We start from the raw sequence: 16,242 nt of genomic DNA, 5'->3' as shown, positions 1-16,242 counted from the left end.
TCTACTAGATTTTTACTGGCAGTGCTTTCAACCATGAAATCATGTTTTAGGACTAAACCTTTCAACATTTTAAGTGCCACAAAACCCAAATAACAGCAGACCCAGAAAGATGCTTTTTATTGAAACACATATTTACAGATTGTTTTTCAGCACTTCTGTGTTTATTCACTCTCTATGGGACCTTGGGGTGCAACTGCCTTTCTCAGTAATATTTATTATGATTTAGTTGTTCCTGAAGTTTGCAATACTACCCTTCAAAACAAGCAAAGAAGGCTCACAAACACTGAACAGTGAGATACTCTGGGCAAGGACATAAACTGTTATCTTGCAAATAATTAGCAATTGAACCCTGCATTTACAGATTGTTTTAACTGGATTGAAATCTTTCAGTAACAAATATTACACAGAAGTAATGGATAATCTGAAAATGGAGTGCATAAAGAAACTGTCAGCATGCTTCCTTCACAAGTAAACTCAAACCTGACATGATCAGAATGGGAGTTCACCCAAGATTTGTGAAGCGTTACTGCACTTTCAACAAACATACAATTTCAAAGGCTATAGGATTTTAAGTGTGCCTACCACTGAAAGCTACTTTTTTTTTTTTTTTCTAAACCTTTTTCCACCAACTTTTTAAAAAATGTGTTTAAAGTATGATGCAAATTACTGCTAATGTCACAGCAGTCTTGAGTAGCTTTGCTGAAAAGACCCAGATAACTGCCCTGCAAATAAAAAATACACAGTTGAATTCTAGATTTTAACTTGAAAGGTTTAAATAAATGCATATATTTATGTATGCTATATGTACCTGTTAATAACCAATGCAAAAACCGTCCTGTTGGGATCTGCTGGAATAAAATGAGTTCTTGGAGCTAATGGGTGCTTGTAGGGATCTCCTAAACACTGATCATCACTGATTTTATTTCAGATCCTCAGTGAAAGTTCTTGACTGAAATCTAATGTGAGCAGCAATTCTCTGTTGGATCATTTATTCTCTCCTCTAGTGTAGGTCCATGCATAAATCCCAGAAACTGGTTTTACATGCTTTATATCAAGAAAAGCTCAATTTGAACCACCATTCTCTATGTGAAGGACATGTTCTGAGATTGATTGATTAGTGGGTTGGGTTGAGTAAAATCATTCTAGACCAGCCAACACTTGGAAAAAGCCTTTTCATGTTAATTCTCTCATCAGTGTTCACTGACTACAGAATAAAAGATTATTCCTTGGCTTCCAACTTTTATTTATGAATCATAACTACACCAGTGGAATTCTAGATTTCTCTGTCAAGTGAGTCCTAGCATACAACAGAGTTTCTGAAATTCAAGCAGTTGGTGAAAACTCTAGAATTTCTAGAGTTCTTTGGCCTGACTGGGACATTTCAATTCAAGATTCAGTGATCACTTTAAATATTTTTTTCATCCACATAACATACAGCAATAAATGGGGGGGGTTAGCACTTCTAAAATGTGCTAGTCAATTTAAAGGTGCCACCACATCTGCTATGGGAAGAGGGGGAAAAAATGGCTGCACCAACCTGTTTAACCCGAGATAGAAGAATCTTTTTTTTTCTTTTCCTGAAACAGACTGACTGTAGCCTTAAGAGAAAGGGGGAGGGTTTTTACATAATGGCACACTGTGTGGTTCCACAGCAGTCCTTTATAATAGCTATGCTGGTCTTGGTAATGGAGGGCTTGTTTGGGGGAGGCTCTGGAGTTGACTTTTTTACTTTCCGTGGACCTAGAAAAGAAGCACAAGGAGGTTTCGTCAAAGGCCAACAGTTGTGTTAAAAACTAATTGGAAAACACATTGTCAATTGCACACAGCATGAAAATTAGTTTTCTCTCTCATGTCTGACCACATATCTACTTAAGCCACAGTAAGCCTCTTATTCCAAGGATGTCGTCTTCTCAAATGTCAAAATGATCTTGATAATTTTCACATCACCCATAACATTTGGCCCCATTCAAAAACCACATTAGTTCCTTTTTTATGTTTCATAGAACACTAGTGTCATATAATCTTAATACTTTAAAATACGTTCCCTGGGTCTCTGCAGAAAGGACTGCAGATGGCAGCGAGACCTGAATGAGTGTGCGTGAGACTGGGGGCGGGGCTCCTGTGGAAGGACTCACTCTGTGCCACTCTGGCCAGTTTGTCCAGGGGTGTGAGTTTCAGCCTGAGGAACTCTGCCATCTCCTTGTCCTCCTCCTGTTCCCTGCAGAGAGGAGCGAGGGTTGGAGAGGAGCCGCAGGTGAGCGGACGAAAGCGGGGAAAGAATCAAGGGTGATGAGGGAGTCGTATTGAGATGAAAAGAGAGGAAGAAAGGGGCAGAGCAATGAGGAGAGGAAAAAAAAAAAAGTACAAAGGTGTTTGACTCAAAGCAGTGTCACTGCTACCACTGAATCACTGAGGTGTTGATGAGAGATCTCGCTCTGACACACCACTAATGAGCTTCCATATTCTCAGAGAAACACAGAACTTTTTCATCCCTTTTCCTTTGTGATAAATGGATAGTAGGAGTTATGATACAATTAAGAGAAACAGCCTGCAACTTCAGTACTACACTGTACTTTTGTTTAGCCTGTTAATGATTTGTAAATTAATGTTTTTAGTAAAGTTTTACATATGTTCTTGGTGCTATGGCAAAGAATTAAGACTCTTGGGGATAAATGATTTAGCTGAATATACTGTTTGTGTACATAAAGGTTACACTGATCTTCCTGTTGGCCATAAAAGAGCTTTGGTCTACGTGTGGCCATGTGCATGCTCCTTGTTCCTGGCACATAAATCATCAGTACTTCCTGTTCCTTCCTGTTCCCATCCCCTCTGCAGTTACCACCCCTTTCATGGTCCTTCCCCTCTCCAGTTCTATTCTCCGGCATCACTCCTGCTCTCCCTTCCACACCTCAGTCTTTCCACCTCGGCGTCGTCAACCAGAAAGTCCCTTTTCTCCACCAGCTTCTGGATTTTCTGTATCAGCTCCTCCTCCTTCTGCCGGTGCTTCTTGTTCTTCTCCTTTTCTGATAAGACGGAGACACGGAACAGTTAAACTCTGATACATGCTTGGAAGATTTCAGACACAGCATAGTGGCCGTTCAGGTGTGGGTTTCCCCACTCACATTTCCTTTGTCAGGACTGAGAAGCTAGAGACCCACACATAATGATTACTGTGCTAAGCATCAAGGACCAAATGTTTTAATTTACAGAATAACAAAACTGATGACTAAAAGGAACATATGGTTCTGCATAGATTAGGAATTTGGTATGCTTTATAATCAAATCGTTTCTTGCATTAATGGTTTTGCACAAATTGAATTAAGAAAATTGAGGGAATTTGTTCATGAAATGATTGCACTCCAAATATCCACACTTTCTTCTTGGATTTGCTGGGTTTCTCTGTTACCCGAGGAGCAGTGGGAGGTACAGGGAAAGAGCATCGAGGAAATACCAGATCAGCCATTTCCTTTCTGAGAGAACTTAATCCTATAAGCATCTCATAGCTATGAAGTCAGGTGTGCACACAAACAAGGTTCTCCACTCTCACCTTTTTCTCTTGACCTCTGACACATTTATGCTCCACAGATCTTACTGACAGACACACACACTTATATTTTTATATATATATATATATATATATATATATATATATATATATATATATATATATATATAATTAGTGTGTGTGTGTGTTACGTGCCAGACTGTTTGAGAACTTGCTACTGTTCTTCATTTCCAGGTTTGTCCACATACTCACCTTCTCCCCTCATCTCAGTCAGCGACTCTGTGTATTTTGGCAGCATTACAGCAAAGTTGAAAAGAGCAAGTGCTATGTGTTAACAATGGCACCTTCTAAACTGTTCTCAGCTGTGGCCAAGAAAAGATGGAACAAAGGCAAAATGAGAAGACAGTCGTCCCAGCGCTGGAAATGTGTGACTCGGGCGCATGTCCCAGGTGTGAGGGTATACCTGGCACTGCCACAATCTTACGAAGCTCCTGTTTCAGGGCCATGATGTCTTTGCACAGCTGTATGTCATCCATCCTGCACACAAAAGCAGGTTGTTTTTGATTAACAGCATTTTGCTTTCTCTTGTGCACAATTTTGTTTACATTTTATTACAAAGGCTTGTGTTTGAGTTAGGACTGATGTATGTGCCATTGCCTGTTCTGATGGTGCTGATCTTGTTTCCCTGAAACGCAGAGGTACATTTTTTTATATTCCCCAATAAATGGAGTTCTGCAATAATTGAAGGGAGGGAGCATGAAACCCCTCCCCTCTAGCTTATTTCTATCCAAACATATTCCCATGGCCACTGTTAGTTTCAGGGGCCATCTCCCAGTCTTTTTCCCTGTTCTCCATTACTCTTAAACTCCACCCTTGGCTCTTCAACAAAAGAGGGTCAGGTCTTCTAACACAATGCAGAAAACTCCCAGAACAGCCTCACTGAAGGCTCCTCCTCTTCAGCTTTTCACAAACACTCCCCCAGACACCAACCATTAACTAAAGGTGTGATCTGTTCGCGTGGAAATTGGTGGTACAAAATGGTAACGATAACCTCATCATGACCATTAGACAGTGGTATATTATTAATAACAATAATAAAACTATTACCACTACTACAAATTAATAATAACAAAAAACAATTCCATAGTAGAATTCTTAAATATTGGGGAGCTACCTAATTGTCAGACCTATAACTTGTCATGCTAGGTGTGAACCTTGGCTGGAGGGTGAGTGTGGAGATTAGATGGTTAACTCATGACGTCTGAGCACCCAGTGTCCTCCAGCCATCTCTCAGCGCGGATGACGGCCTTATAATGACTGCTCCAATCTCAGATTTAGCCTCTGCTCTGCTAGGAAGATCGCATGGGAGATTGACTCCCCTTTTCTCCCTTACTTGTCATTTAGTTCACTTTCCCTTTTTCTCCCCCTCCCTTCTGTTTCTTGTTTTCCCTCATTCCTTCAAAGCCCACCCTCTACCCCTCAACTGACGCAGTGATGGCTACCAGGGACTTTAATCCTCTGTGATACAGAGCAGCAGATGACTCATCCACCTCTTTCTTTCCCTTTTTTGTTTTTTCCTCTAGCTTCTATCTTTCCCCCCTCTGTCACTTTCTCTCCTTCTCTGTATGTTCAGCCTCTTCTGTCTGCCTCTCCTGTCTTTCACACTCTTTCCAGTTTCCATTTTCCTCAGCCTCTCGCCCTTACGCATTCTTTCTCTTTCTGCCTTTCTTTTTTCTCTTGTCCACTCCCACTGCATCCCGCAGCCTCCACGCTGTGCTCCTCCATCTGCTTGCTGTTTGTGGTGTGTGCACGCACGCACGTGCGTGAGAGTGTGTGTGCGTGTGCACGTATGTCAGCAAGTACGTACGTACGTACGTACGTACGTGTGTGTGTGTGTGTGTGTGTATACGCGCACGAGGGTGTGTCTGTGTTGGCACTCCGCAGCACCGAGTGATGCATTGATGGTCCATCTGCCAAGTTGAATTTACTTCACACCCCTGTAAACGTGCATGGCCTGCACCAGGGTTCTGTGACCCTCACGACCCCCCCCCCCCCCCCCCCCCACATCCCAGTTCAGCACCACTGCCATGAACTGGTCAGTCTGATGTGATTGAACCTCTATCTCCGCTCCACGGGAGGATGTAATTAATTGAATTGGAAGTTCCGACAAATGTATTTGACTGAAGTCGCAGAAAAGCAGTAGTGCAAGAGCACAGGCCCATGTTCCCATACGTACCCTGTGAATAACATCATATGATGTCTGCACATACACACACACACCCTGCTGTTAGGATGCATGATTGTACGTAACCACCAAAGGCTTCCCTCCACTTAAATAAATAAAACATTTATATAAATGTGTTTCTTTAAATAAATGCAGTATCAAGTTAATGCATCACACTCCAATTTCCATCATCTTGCTTTTGTTTTGATTTTTTTTTTCTTTTTTTTTTTTTTAAACATGTTAAATGAGATTCTTTGCTTACACTGTAGCCTTGGATTTGTGCATCATGTAAGTAAACATAATATTTGTGTCTTAGAAAGTTACAGGGCTTATAGGAGCAGTTTATGGAGGACTGGGTTCCCGCAGCCCTGGTGAAGGTTCAAAGGAAGAAGGCGTGCGTTCACTTTCACTCAGTTATCAAATATTAAGATTACCATACACACAGACACTCAGGCAGCTTGAACGCGGTGGTTCGTATTCCTCACATGAAACGCAGCTCGGACTCCCGCCTAACAAGCAGTTCCCTGAGTCGCTGAATCCTGGCCATCTCCATCTCCAGCTCCACCTCATCAGGAGCCATCTCTGCCATGGACAAGTTCATCTGACCTGTAGGGGGGAGCGGACACGGACAGTATACGTGCATTAAAGTGTGTGTGTGTGAGAGAGAGAATGACGGTGCGCTTTGGCATGGACAGAGGATGCATGTGAATCTGTTTGTGTGAGTGTGCTGGAATGATTAGTGGGTTTTTGGGTATGAGTGTTCCAACATATCATGTTCAGCTGAACAGTGTAATCAGCAGTTTAATCAGCTCATCATTTTAAGAATATAATCAGGTGTGCCAGAGCAGGGGAATTTTTAAGCTGCCGTGCTTTGACTCTTTCAGTCTGAGAGCATCATACACTCAGAAGCATAAAAACACACCCATCAGCAAGGCTACAGTGCGTGTGCGAAGCTTCAAGTGTGTGTTGGGAACAGGGGTGTTTGAGGCAGAGCAGGTTACTGTTATGAGAGTGTGTTCCAATCTGCTGCTTGCGAGCTACAATGCTGTGATGTGAACGAATGCAGCATCAAAGTGTGCCACGTAATTCGTCCAACTGGAGCGCTACGTGTGCCGAGAAGGCTAATACAGCCTCGCCCCAGTTCTATATCAAACCAACCATCTCAGTCACCACACTGCTTAGAGCATATTAAATATATTTTGAACAAAAGTGGTTATTGTTTTGTTTGTTTTTTTGCATAGCAATAGGAATAACTTAAGACAAGCATTTCACATTGTCTTGGCTAAGTATATAATTACAGCCTTACAGCCAGTGAGCAACACCATGATACTCCCTTAAGAATGAGAGGTATGATTAAGAGGGAAAAAAAGCTCTAAAATCTTTTGAGTATCTGTGACAGGTAGTCTAAGACAGCACATTTTTATTAACTGTAGTCTGGTGGTGCAGTAATGCAAGCCCATTACAAAAATGCCCATCTTTTAGCAAAATGGGGAGTTAACGAGCACCATCTTTTCATTAGTTTTGTCAGAGGGGCCCACAACAAAGCCATTTAATTCCACTTCAACAGAAGCACTTGGAGAGATTCACTGCCCAGCCAAATGAAGTCCTACACACAAGCCCATCATTTAATGGCTGTTCTTAGGGTTGACTGATCAGCTATACTGTAATTTAATGCTGTTCCTAGCTTTGACTGTCAGAAGCCCCATCATGGCCATAGTTATCTTGTCTCTTGAAGTAAACCTAGTAGAGCAGAAACTTCATAATTGGCCTCAGGGGATGGAGACCAGGGAGGCACCGCCTGTAGACAAGCAGCGGAACTCGTGCTGCTCGAGATCACAGAGGAAGCGAGCCGGATCACGGGCAGCGCGCTGGTAACCACACCACCATCCGTGGGAAGTAGGCATGCTGGTGTTCCTGTTGCCTGACTGCACTACTGGTAGACCATCCGGAACTGAGACAGATGCCTCCTCTCCTGCCTTCTAAATGGCAAGAGTACATGCTCTTTTTTCCCCCCTAGAAACATAGCTAGTGCTGTGCTGGATGAAGCTGACCGATAAAATACAGCCTTCCCCCCACCACCCCACAAGTCCCTGGGCCGTTGGTGGGAGCGATGGAAGCATGCATATTTTAGCACCACCAGCAAGGCACCCGATGACTCACACAGTGCATCACCAAGCCGGACCTGCAGTGGTTGCAGGCAGGGGATCATGCACGGAGACGATGTGGAACAAGAAACACTCTTTCCACTGTGAGAGCTTTAATGTGTGTGCGCAATGATGTGTCACACCAAGCCTATAGCATCACCCCTGGACCCAAGGTTTGTTCATGCAGACCTTGAAGATGCAGACCAGTGGGACTAAGGCTCTGCCTATATTGTACCAAGGTCAACCGAAAATAATCAGATGATCAGTATGTGTTTCCCTTATTTCTCTCTCTCTCCCTCTGTTCATCAGTGGTTCTGTGGTCACAGGATCAGGCTGAGCCACCAGTGCTCCTGCACTTTAATGATTCCCACATCCCACGCAAACAGCTGCGCGTGCGGCAGCTGCTCCCAACTGATCGCCGGCTTCTAATAGAGTCCCGATAACAAGGCTCGCCGGACATGTTGCTGACGCCAAGCTGTGGTTGCGTCTGGTCACACACTGAACCAAACAACTTGATGGGCCTGATAAAGCACAAGCTGCCAGTCCGGAGTGTAAGGCAATGAAGGCTTTTATGTGGCAGGAGAGCTTTTCTCAAGTGTACCATTTTACCATTTTTCATTTAGTATTCATTCATTAACCGGACATGAGGCATGCTGTTGGTTTGTATTGCTAGAATCACATTTTTAAAGCCAGCATATCACCTGACTCTCTGTACTTCATGTCTATAAATAAAGGAAGGCTCCTGTGACTAGCTGATATAAATAAAGCTCTTCAAGAATGCAAAGCCATGCAGAATAGTGTTTGTTTCAGGTGTGTGTCAGTAGCATAAGGAGAGGCATGTAGACTGGAGGGCCATGGTTCCTCTGATTAGTGTTTTCATGTGGTTCCTGCTGGTTGTCATCAAAACAGTGAGGGGCATAAACACGAAACAAGTCAGTTAATTCGTTTAAGTCCGCATAGGTAACTCGCACCTTGTTCACTGCATGCTGTTATCGTCACCATTAAAACATTTAATGTCACCATTAAACAATGCAGCAGCATCCAGCCTAGCTGCTCTGATCTGCGAAGTCCAATCTGTAAAGCGAGTACATGCCCCTGTGTTTGGGCTGAATAGAGCTAGAGCTAACCGCTAAAAATAGAGCTAGCTCCTTCTCTCCTTCCAGAGAAGGGCTCAGCTCACTGCTATTGCTGCGTGAGCTCAACTCGAGAATCGCACACCATCAAATAAAAAGAAACACTGGCGCCAACCAGTGTGCTTCAATCTCAGTCCAGGACAGCCAGTTTTGTAGTCCACAGTACAGAGTGTGTTCAGGGTTTCTCCTGAATACACCCTGCACTCTTTCTGTCACTGTCTGAGTGATTTTTGAGATGTTTTGAAGCAAGTTTGAGATGTTTTGGAGCAACAAAAACTAAACTCTGCATTGCAGAGACTCGAAGAGTGGGCTTGTTTGTTTGATTAAACGGTTGATTGATTGATTCCTTTATTTATTCTCAGAGAGGAAATTGTGTGATTGTTATATTAAAAAAACATTACATTCCACACAGCAAGAACCATCACAAAATTACAATAAACATTAAAAATGATTTAAGTTTAATACAATTGTAAAAGTATAAAGGACTTGGCTAATTTTGTTTGTTTATTTCTTTGTCTGAGGTAATGTAATTGCGTAATTTTGGGTACTTCAGTTGTATTATTCCTGCGTAAATGCAACACACATGCACACGAAAAAACTTTCATAAATGAGATACGAGACATGACTGAGCAGGAATCGAATTTGACTGATTAAGAGGAAAGCGGTAATGTTCCTTCTTCAAAGCGGATGTTTACTCCTAACCGGGACTCTTCAAGCAGCTTTAATGACACTTCCACGTGTATACCTACGATAAGAGCGTCTGCTGGAATTACTGTAAGCAAAGAAAACCTCATGCCTATCAGCATGCTATCTGACAGTACAGCACAGTTATCTGACAGCACAGCACAGCACAGCCTTCTCAACCGTAGCGCACTGGCATATGTACCAGAATCTAGTAGCAGGAATTGGTTTTTCTAAAGTAGCTAGCTATAAATCACTGTATATAGACCGCGTGACAAAAGGATGTAATTCTGGAAAGTATTGGGTTATGTTTTACTTTACTCAGAATAGTTGTAAGATTCTTTTCCAATTCCTCGGCAAAGCTATTTATTAAATCACGCCTATATGTGATATACAGTATCCCAATCACGCTCACCTTTGTCTGCGCTCCAGTCCGTCTCCCGCACCGCGCCGTAGCTTCTCAGCGTCTTCTCGGTGTCCGAAATAGACTTCTTTAATTCCATAGCCGCTACCGATTTTTCGAGCTGTCTGTACTCGAAGTATGATCGATGTATAATTAAAGAACAGTGTATTTTTCAATCAGCTGTTGTTCTGCTCAAGCTGAGTCGGTTCCGCCGAAGCTCCGCTGAGCCGTGGTACTGTGCATCCTCTTTCTCACTGATATGGAACCAAAACCTGACGTCTGCCGAGCTACCGTATACTTGTAAGGGATGCAGCGCGCATGCGCAGTAAGGAGCGCGATGTAGGCCGCCACGTATCAGGACAGCAACAAAACACAACAGTAGGCATATCGTACCCAAAGCATTTTACCAACTACAACGCAAACAGTTGTCCTGTAAATTTATGTCGTTGCAGGAGCGTAATCAATGTACAAATATTGATTTAAAAAGTCAAAATCGAAACACAAAGAAGCAATGTTTACAGTATACTATATTAAAATACTAATGAAAACACAACTGTTCATTTTAAAGTAAGGATTTGTTAAAAGAAACATTTCTTAGTAGAATGTACTGATTACTGTAGTTTAAAGGAAAAAACACTGTAATACAAAAGCAATATAATACAGTTAAAATTTAAATATGACTGTTAAGATTTTACTAGACCATGTTATATTTTACAACTGTAATGTTATTATTAATATTATTATGTAATAATATGTACAAATGCAGTAGAATCTTGTTCATATGAAGGGTTAAATAAGGTGAAGTGGTAGCTCAGGCTGATGGGGCAGTGGTAGCTCAGTGGTTTGGGTACTTGACTTGTAATTGGAAGGTTGCTGGTTCCCCTGAGCAAGGCCATTAACCCTCAATTGCTCAAGCTGTACTCAGTCATAATTGTAAGTAGTTTTGGATAAAAGCATCAGCTAAATGCTGTAGGTATGTGTGTTTAGAACTGCCTGGACCTACATTTAACAACAAATCAGTAGGACAGCAGTAACACTGTACAGTATATGTTTACAGAAGTTGAGCAACATTTTGAAAGCATATCAAAAACTGTTTTCTGTGGTCTGTGGATATCTACTGATGGATCAATGTCTAAAACCTACATATCAAGCATATCAGTGTAGCTAAACCCTTTTTTTTTTTTTGGAAAAAGTGATTAGCAGCAAAACAACCAAATCACTAAACCTTCCTTAGAAAATATGTATTTGAATCCACCAAACTTTTTGCCACCAAAAGGTAAGACTCTGCAAATTTTGCAAATCTAGAATAATTTGTGTAGTTTTTTTTACATTTTACTGTATCAGTTTGTGTACTCACGTGGTCTGTTCAAAAGTCATGGCATTCTATAACACCTAAAACAAACTATCGGCCTTCTTTTCATGAATCTTATATAAAGTGACAAGCTGAAATAATTGATAAAATATATAGTAGACAACAGATAATGTTCTGTGCAGAAACTATTTAAAACCGGATCCTGGAAAAACACAAAAAGTTAGCATTTAATATTTTAAGTGATTTATTCAACTAATTTATGGAATTTATTAAGTTAATGAAAAACCTTCTAATCTCTGCAGTACTATGGCTCTCTGAACTGGTGCAATGAAAACCCAACTAACCATACAGTACAGGGAGCCTTTATTTACAAATGAGTCTTAATACTCCACTCAGAATGTGTACGTTCATTAATAAATGTTACCCTTATAAAGTGCATTTTACTTCTGCAAGTTTCACTACAGAGGCAAATATATCTTGAATCAAAATTGTTTTTTATCCTGCTGCGCTGGACTAAGAAATGTTTTCTGTATGTGAAACACACTTCTATGATACAAATTAGAGAGATACAGAGAGAATTTAGTATTAAATTCTGTACTAACCAACTACTGATTCAGGTCAGTCAGAGGTCTTGAATATTGAACAACAGAATAAGGAAAACTCTAAACATGCAGTAGTTTGTGTTGCCTCAGGTGTGCTGGAGGCTACAACAGAACAGACATGTGGGTAAGCATGGTTTGGAAACTTCTTCTATTGAAGAAAGCACAGCAGCCTGTGAAGCTGGTGAATACGTATGTGGGCAGCAGGGCAAAGCTGATGAGCTGTGAGTGAGGGAGCACTTGGACAACTTGAGGACTGAACCTTTCCATATATTTTTCAGAATTCATTCTTGGCCCAAAAATATACTTGCAGGATGGGAATTTGGAGCATAACTGCTCTTTGTTGCTTTGTTTCCTGTGATCCTAGTGTTGTTTAACATAATTTTTATACTAGCCTCTTATCTTTACCTTCTAAGGTTAACCCTTGAAACACCAATTAGAGAAATGTATGAAAACCTATAATAGGCTACAATGTGAACAAATTATTTAGCTAATATTCACATACCCATTCATATATCACTTTAACAAAAAGGTCATAATATGAAGTTCAAGTTTGGTTTATTTATCACATACATAGTCATACACAGTATAACTCGCAGTGAAATGGTTGAGAGTGCTCTGTCCAAACTGAAAAAAGAAAAACAGGGGTGCAGAGAGAGAAATTTTATATATATATATATATATATATATATATATATATATATATATATATATATATATATATATATATATAATATTATGTTACCAGTTAACTTGGACTCTCCTCTTGTATTCTAGCAGTTCTGTGACTGACCTGTGTGGAACACGCTAGTGGCCAGTGGCGCGGTCAAGGTCTGGTCAAGCAGTAACTTCTGAAGCACCACCATTACAGAACAAATCTCTCTGTAATGGAGAAACATGTGACAAAGTAGCCTGCGTTGCTAAAATTATTTAGTTTTATTATTTCCTGTATCAGAACTATCATTAGCTAAGATCATAAGACCTTAACTTAAGCCGGTTTGACAGCGATCTTCTTCCGTATTGGGGGAACCTTGCAAATAAGAACCTGGAAGAATACTGTTCTGACTAGGTACAAGCTTCAACGTCATCTGCAACATCGTTCTATGGTGTGACCGGCCACAGTTATGTAGAGAACATGTAGAGAGTAGATCCAACATGTCCAACAACCATGGGGTGGGAGTCGGGTGTGTTTATTCTCTCTTTTGCTTTATTTAGGATATTTAAAAACATGTAAAACACTGGCCTGGAACTCCAAAGTGGTTATGGAAGACAGTGAGCTTAGTTATGTGTATAAGGTCAAAAAATGTTTTCCATATATACATTTATTAAAAAAGGAAATGAATATGAGCACAACAGAATACATATAGGGACACAAAGGGCTATATACACCATATTCTAATTAATGAATTAAAAAAGTAATTTTATGAAAATATTTTTAATATACTCAATCAACTATAATAAATAATGTTATTATGTGTACGTTCCAACATGCCTGTTGTGGTGGAAATGTAAATACTTGATTTCACACTTGCCCCCACTACTCCAATTGCAGACCCTGACACAGATCCAATCAGAGCACCGATGACAGCCATCACTATCACTATTGCTGCTGGTTTTAGCATCTCATTCTGATGCTTGTTCTTGATAGCCACAGTATCCACTGTCTGGTCACCTTCATTCACTGTAAAAAATCAAAATAAGAGGGGGTAAAGGGATGAATCAGATGTTTGTAACCAGGAAAAACACCAAATTGTGCTGTGGCCCAGTAAAATGGAACCCAAATAAGGTGTAACAGGACCAGTGGACTTATCTATTTAATTATACTTACATTTAGGAGGCTGCTCCATACTTCCACGTCTATTCCTAAGTTCAGGCTCCTCTGCTGTCTGATTCTCACATGCATTGGTTCTTTTCCGAAACTCCTGTTTCAGCTGTTCCTCTCTGTACTCATACATTGTTTTAATCTCTGTAAGATCATGTGGAATTTGGCTCTGGATCAAGTTGTAATAAACCTCTGGTAAGAAAAAATCACCACAGTTTTCTTTCACCATTTTATCTATTTCCTCAAGAAGTCCAGGGATTTGCGATTGATGGTCGCCACTGCTTAGAACATAGTACCTGCTCCCACATTTCTCCAGTAGTTTACTTGCTTTCTGAAAGCTGTCTGTGAATGTGGATTCCGTAATTTCCTCATCACAGATAAACAACACCATAGTGTGTCTCCAGACCCTCTGAGACAGCAGCTCCATGTGCTGGCTTGCTGTTTTCAGCTCCTTTGTGGAAGGCATAGAACTGAGGTTTCATATGGGTAACACCAGAATTAAAGCATGGGGTCCTGGAGGGCACAGGGTCATACCTCTGATGATTTCATTTTTAATTCTCTCTGATGTGCGTTCTGTGGAGACCCCATCCCATCCTGGTGTGTTCACCACACAGATCCTCCTTCCTTCAGCCTCTCCCTCGTGTAAAATGCACAGTCCACTCTCTCTTTTAGGCTTATTGCCTCCCAGGAGGGCTCTGGCCACTTTGCTCTTCCCAGCTCCAACTTTCTGAGGAGCACAGTCCTGTATTCTAAAGAAGGAGGTGGACCCTGTTACACTCCTGGACTGCTGCAGTGTGCTCCTGGTACAGTTCGGGATTTGGGACTGTCTGTGCACCTCGTTGCTGGCCCTATCCTTCCTTGAGTGATTGTTATGGCTTATATAAGGACCCTGCAGGAGGAAGACTTTTCCAAACTCATTCTTGTATTGGTGATGATTTGTGAGTTTGTAATCTTTGCTGTGCTTACCTTGTTTTGTGATATCTGTAGCTAGCTTGTACATGTGTAGCTCTGTATGTGAGCATTCCCTGTGTTTTGTTTATTATTGTAATCCCTGTGATAGATGAAAGGTTTTTGTGTATGTTTATATGTTCTGATTGTAGGGAGTGGTGCCTGTTTGTTTGGGTTTGGGGTTATAGTCTGTTTATTGTCAGGGAGTTGGTGTAGGATTGTATTTTATTTTTCTCCTGTAAAGTGTAGTTAGTTGTTAGTTGTTTTTGTTGGCAACTAGCCACTCCTGGTTATTCAGTGTTTTGTGTGTGTGTGTGTGTGTGTTCACCATTTAAATACACAATTTCACCTCATCTGCCAGTTCATTCCAGTGATTAATCATTCCACATACCATCCTGCTACCAGTATTTTCACAGTGCTGTTGCGACCTCACCGCCTAGACAGGGTTGTAACAGAATTGGGGGCTCGTCCTCTGTTTTGTTCCTTCTTTCTTTTTCTTTGGGGGCTGGGGTTTTGCTGTTCACTGTCTTTGGTTTGGTTGGTTTGGTCTTTGTTTGGCTAGTGTTTTTTTTTTTTTTTTTTTTTTTTGGTGGGGCACCTTTTGTGGTTTTGTGACTGTGGGCCATGTCTACTTTTGACCTGGCCGAGTTTACTGTTCGTCCCACTACTGAGCAGTTTGATAAATGCCGTAAGGTTGACGTGCTTTTCATAACTGACTTCTATGATGTGGTAGTGCCTCGTTCTGCTCCTAAGAGGGAGATCAAGTTGATGTTGGAGGCATGCTTAGCCAATGAGAGGGTCATTCCTCGTAGAGGCAGTTTTCCAGGTATTGCCGCTGACTCAGCTCAGAGCGCAGAAACAGTGGAGGCTAAGACTGGCTCTGCAGGCACGTTGGCCATGGACTTTGGGAGGGAGCCTATGTTGGAAATAAGATTAAAAGAATTTGAGCTGGAAATCAAAGGACAGGAGCATGAGACGGAAATACTCTGAGTGCAGGGGGTTCAGGTGGAGGCTGAAAAAGAGACTGCCTTAATGAGAATGAGTATGGGCTTGGAAAAGTCTTTCTTCCTCAGGAAGTGGTCTCACCAGCAAGTTTCTTCCACGCATGCCAGAGCTCCAGTTCCTAAGCCTCGCTCCTCCAGTGAAATGGTTCGTCCAGCTATTCCTGCTCCAGAAAATGCAATGTTTGATGTAAGTCGGCATATCTGGTTGGTGCCAGTATTTAGGGAACATGAAGTTGATGTGTATTTCCCTATTTTTGAATGCATTGCTACCACACTCAACTGGCCACCTAGCATTTGATCTTTGCTTTTACAATGCAAACTTACAGGTAAAGCATAGGAAGTATGCTCTTCTTTGACTGTGGACAGGGTTTAGATTATGACTTGGTAAAGTCTACTATTTTGAAAGCTTATGAATTGGTGCCAGACGCCTATTGCCAGAAGTTCAGAAACACACACACACACACACA

At 41.4% G+C, this 16,242-nt stretch overlaps 1 protein-coding gene and 1 pseudogene across 1 annotated transcript; both read right to left on the bottom strand.

Annotated features, from left to right (window-relative positions):
* Nucleotides 1-102: 102 nt before the first annotated feature.
* bmerb1 (bMERB domain containing 1) lies at nucleotides 103-10,370 on the bottom strand. Its single transcript, XM_027014010.2, has 6 exons — nucleotides 10,103-10,370; nucleotides 6,215-6,335; nucleotides 3,969-4,042; nucleotides 2,909-3,023; nucleotides 2,136-2,218; nucleotides 103-1,740 (listed from the first exon to the last, which is right to left on the bottom strand). Exons 1-6 carry the CDS (start codon nucleotides 10,188-10,190, stop codon nucleotides 1,622-1,624), a joined length of 600 nt encoding a protein of 199 aa, XP_026869811.1. The 5' UTR covers nucleotides 10,191-10,370; the 3' UTR covers nucleotides 103-1,621.
* A 2,696-nt stretch (nucleotides 10,371-13,066) lies between these two features.
* Nucleotides 13,067-14,823, bottom strand: LOC113580406 (annotated as a pseudogene).
* Between the last annotated feature and the right edge of the window lie 1,419 nt (nucleotides 14,824-16,242).

The sequence above is a fragment of the Electrophorus electricus genome, chromosome 1, assembly GCF_013358815.1.
Source record: "Electrophorus electricus isolate fEleEle1 chromosome 1, fEleEle1.pri, whole genome shotgun sequence".
In the NCBI taxonomy this organism is placed as follows: domain Eukaryota; kingdom Metazoa; phylum Chordata; class Actinopteri; order Gymnotiformes; family Gymnotidae; genus Electrophorus; species Electrophorus electricus.
The sequence above is the reverse complement of the archived record's forward strand: the minus strand, read 5'-3'. Positions and strand labels throughout refer to the sequence as shown.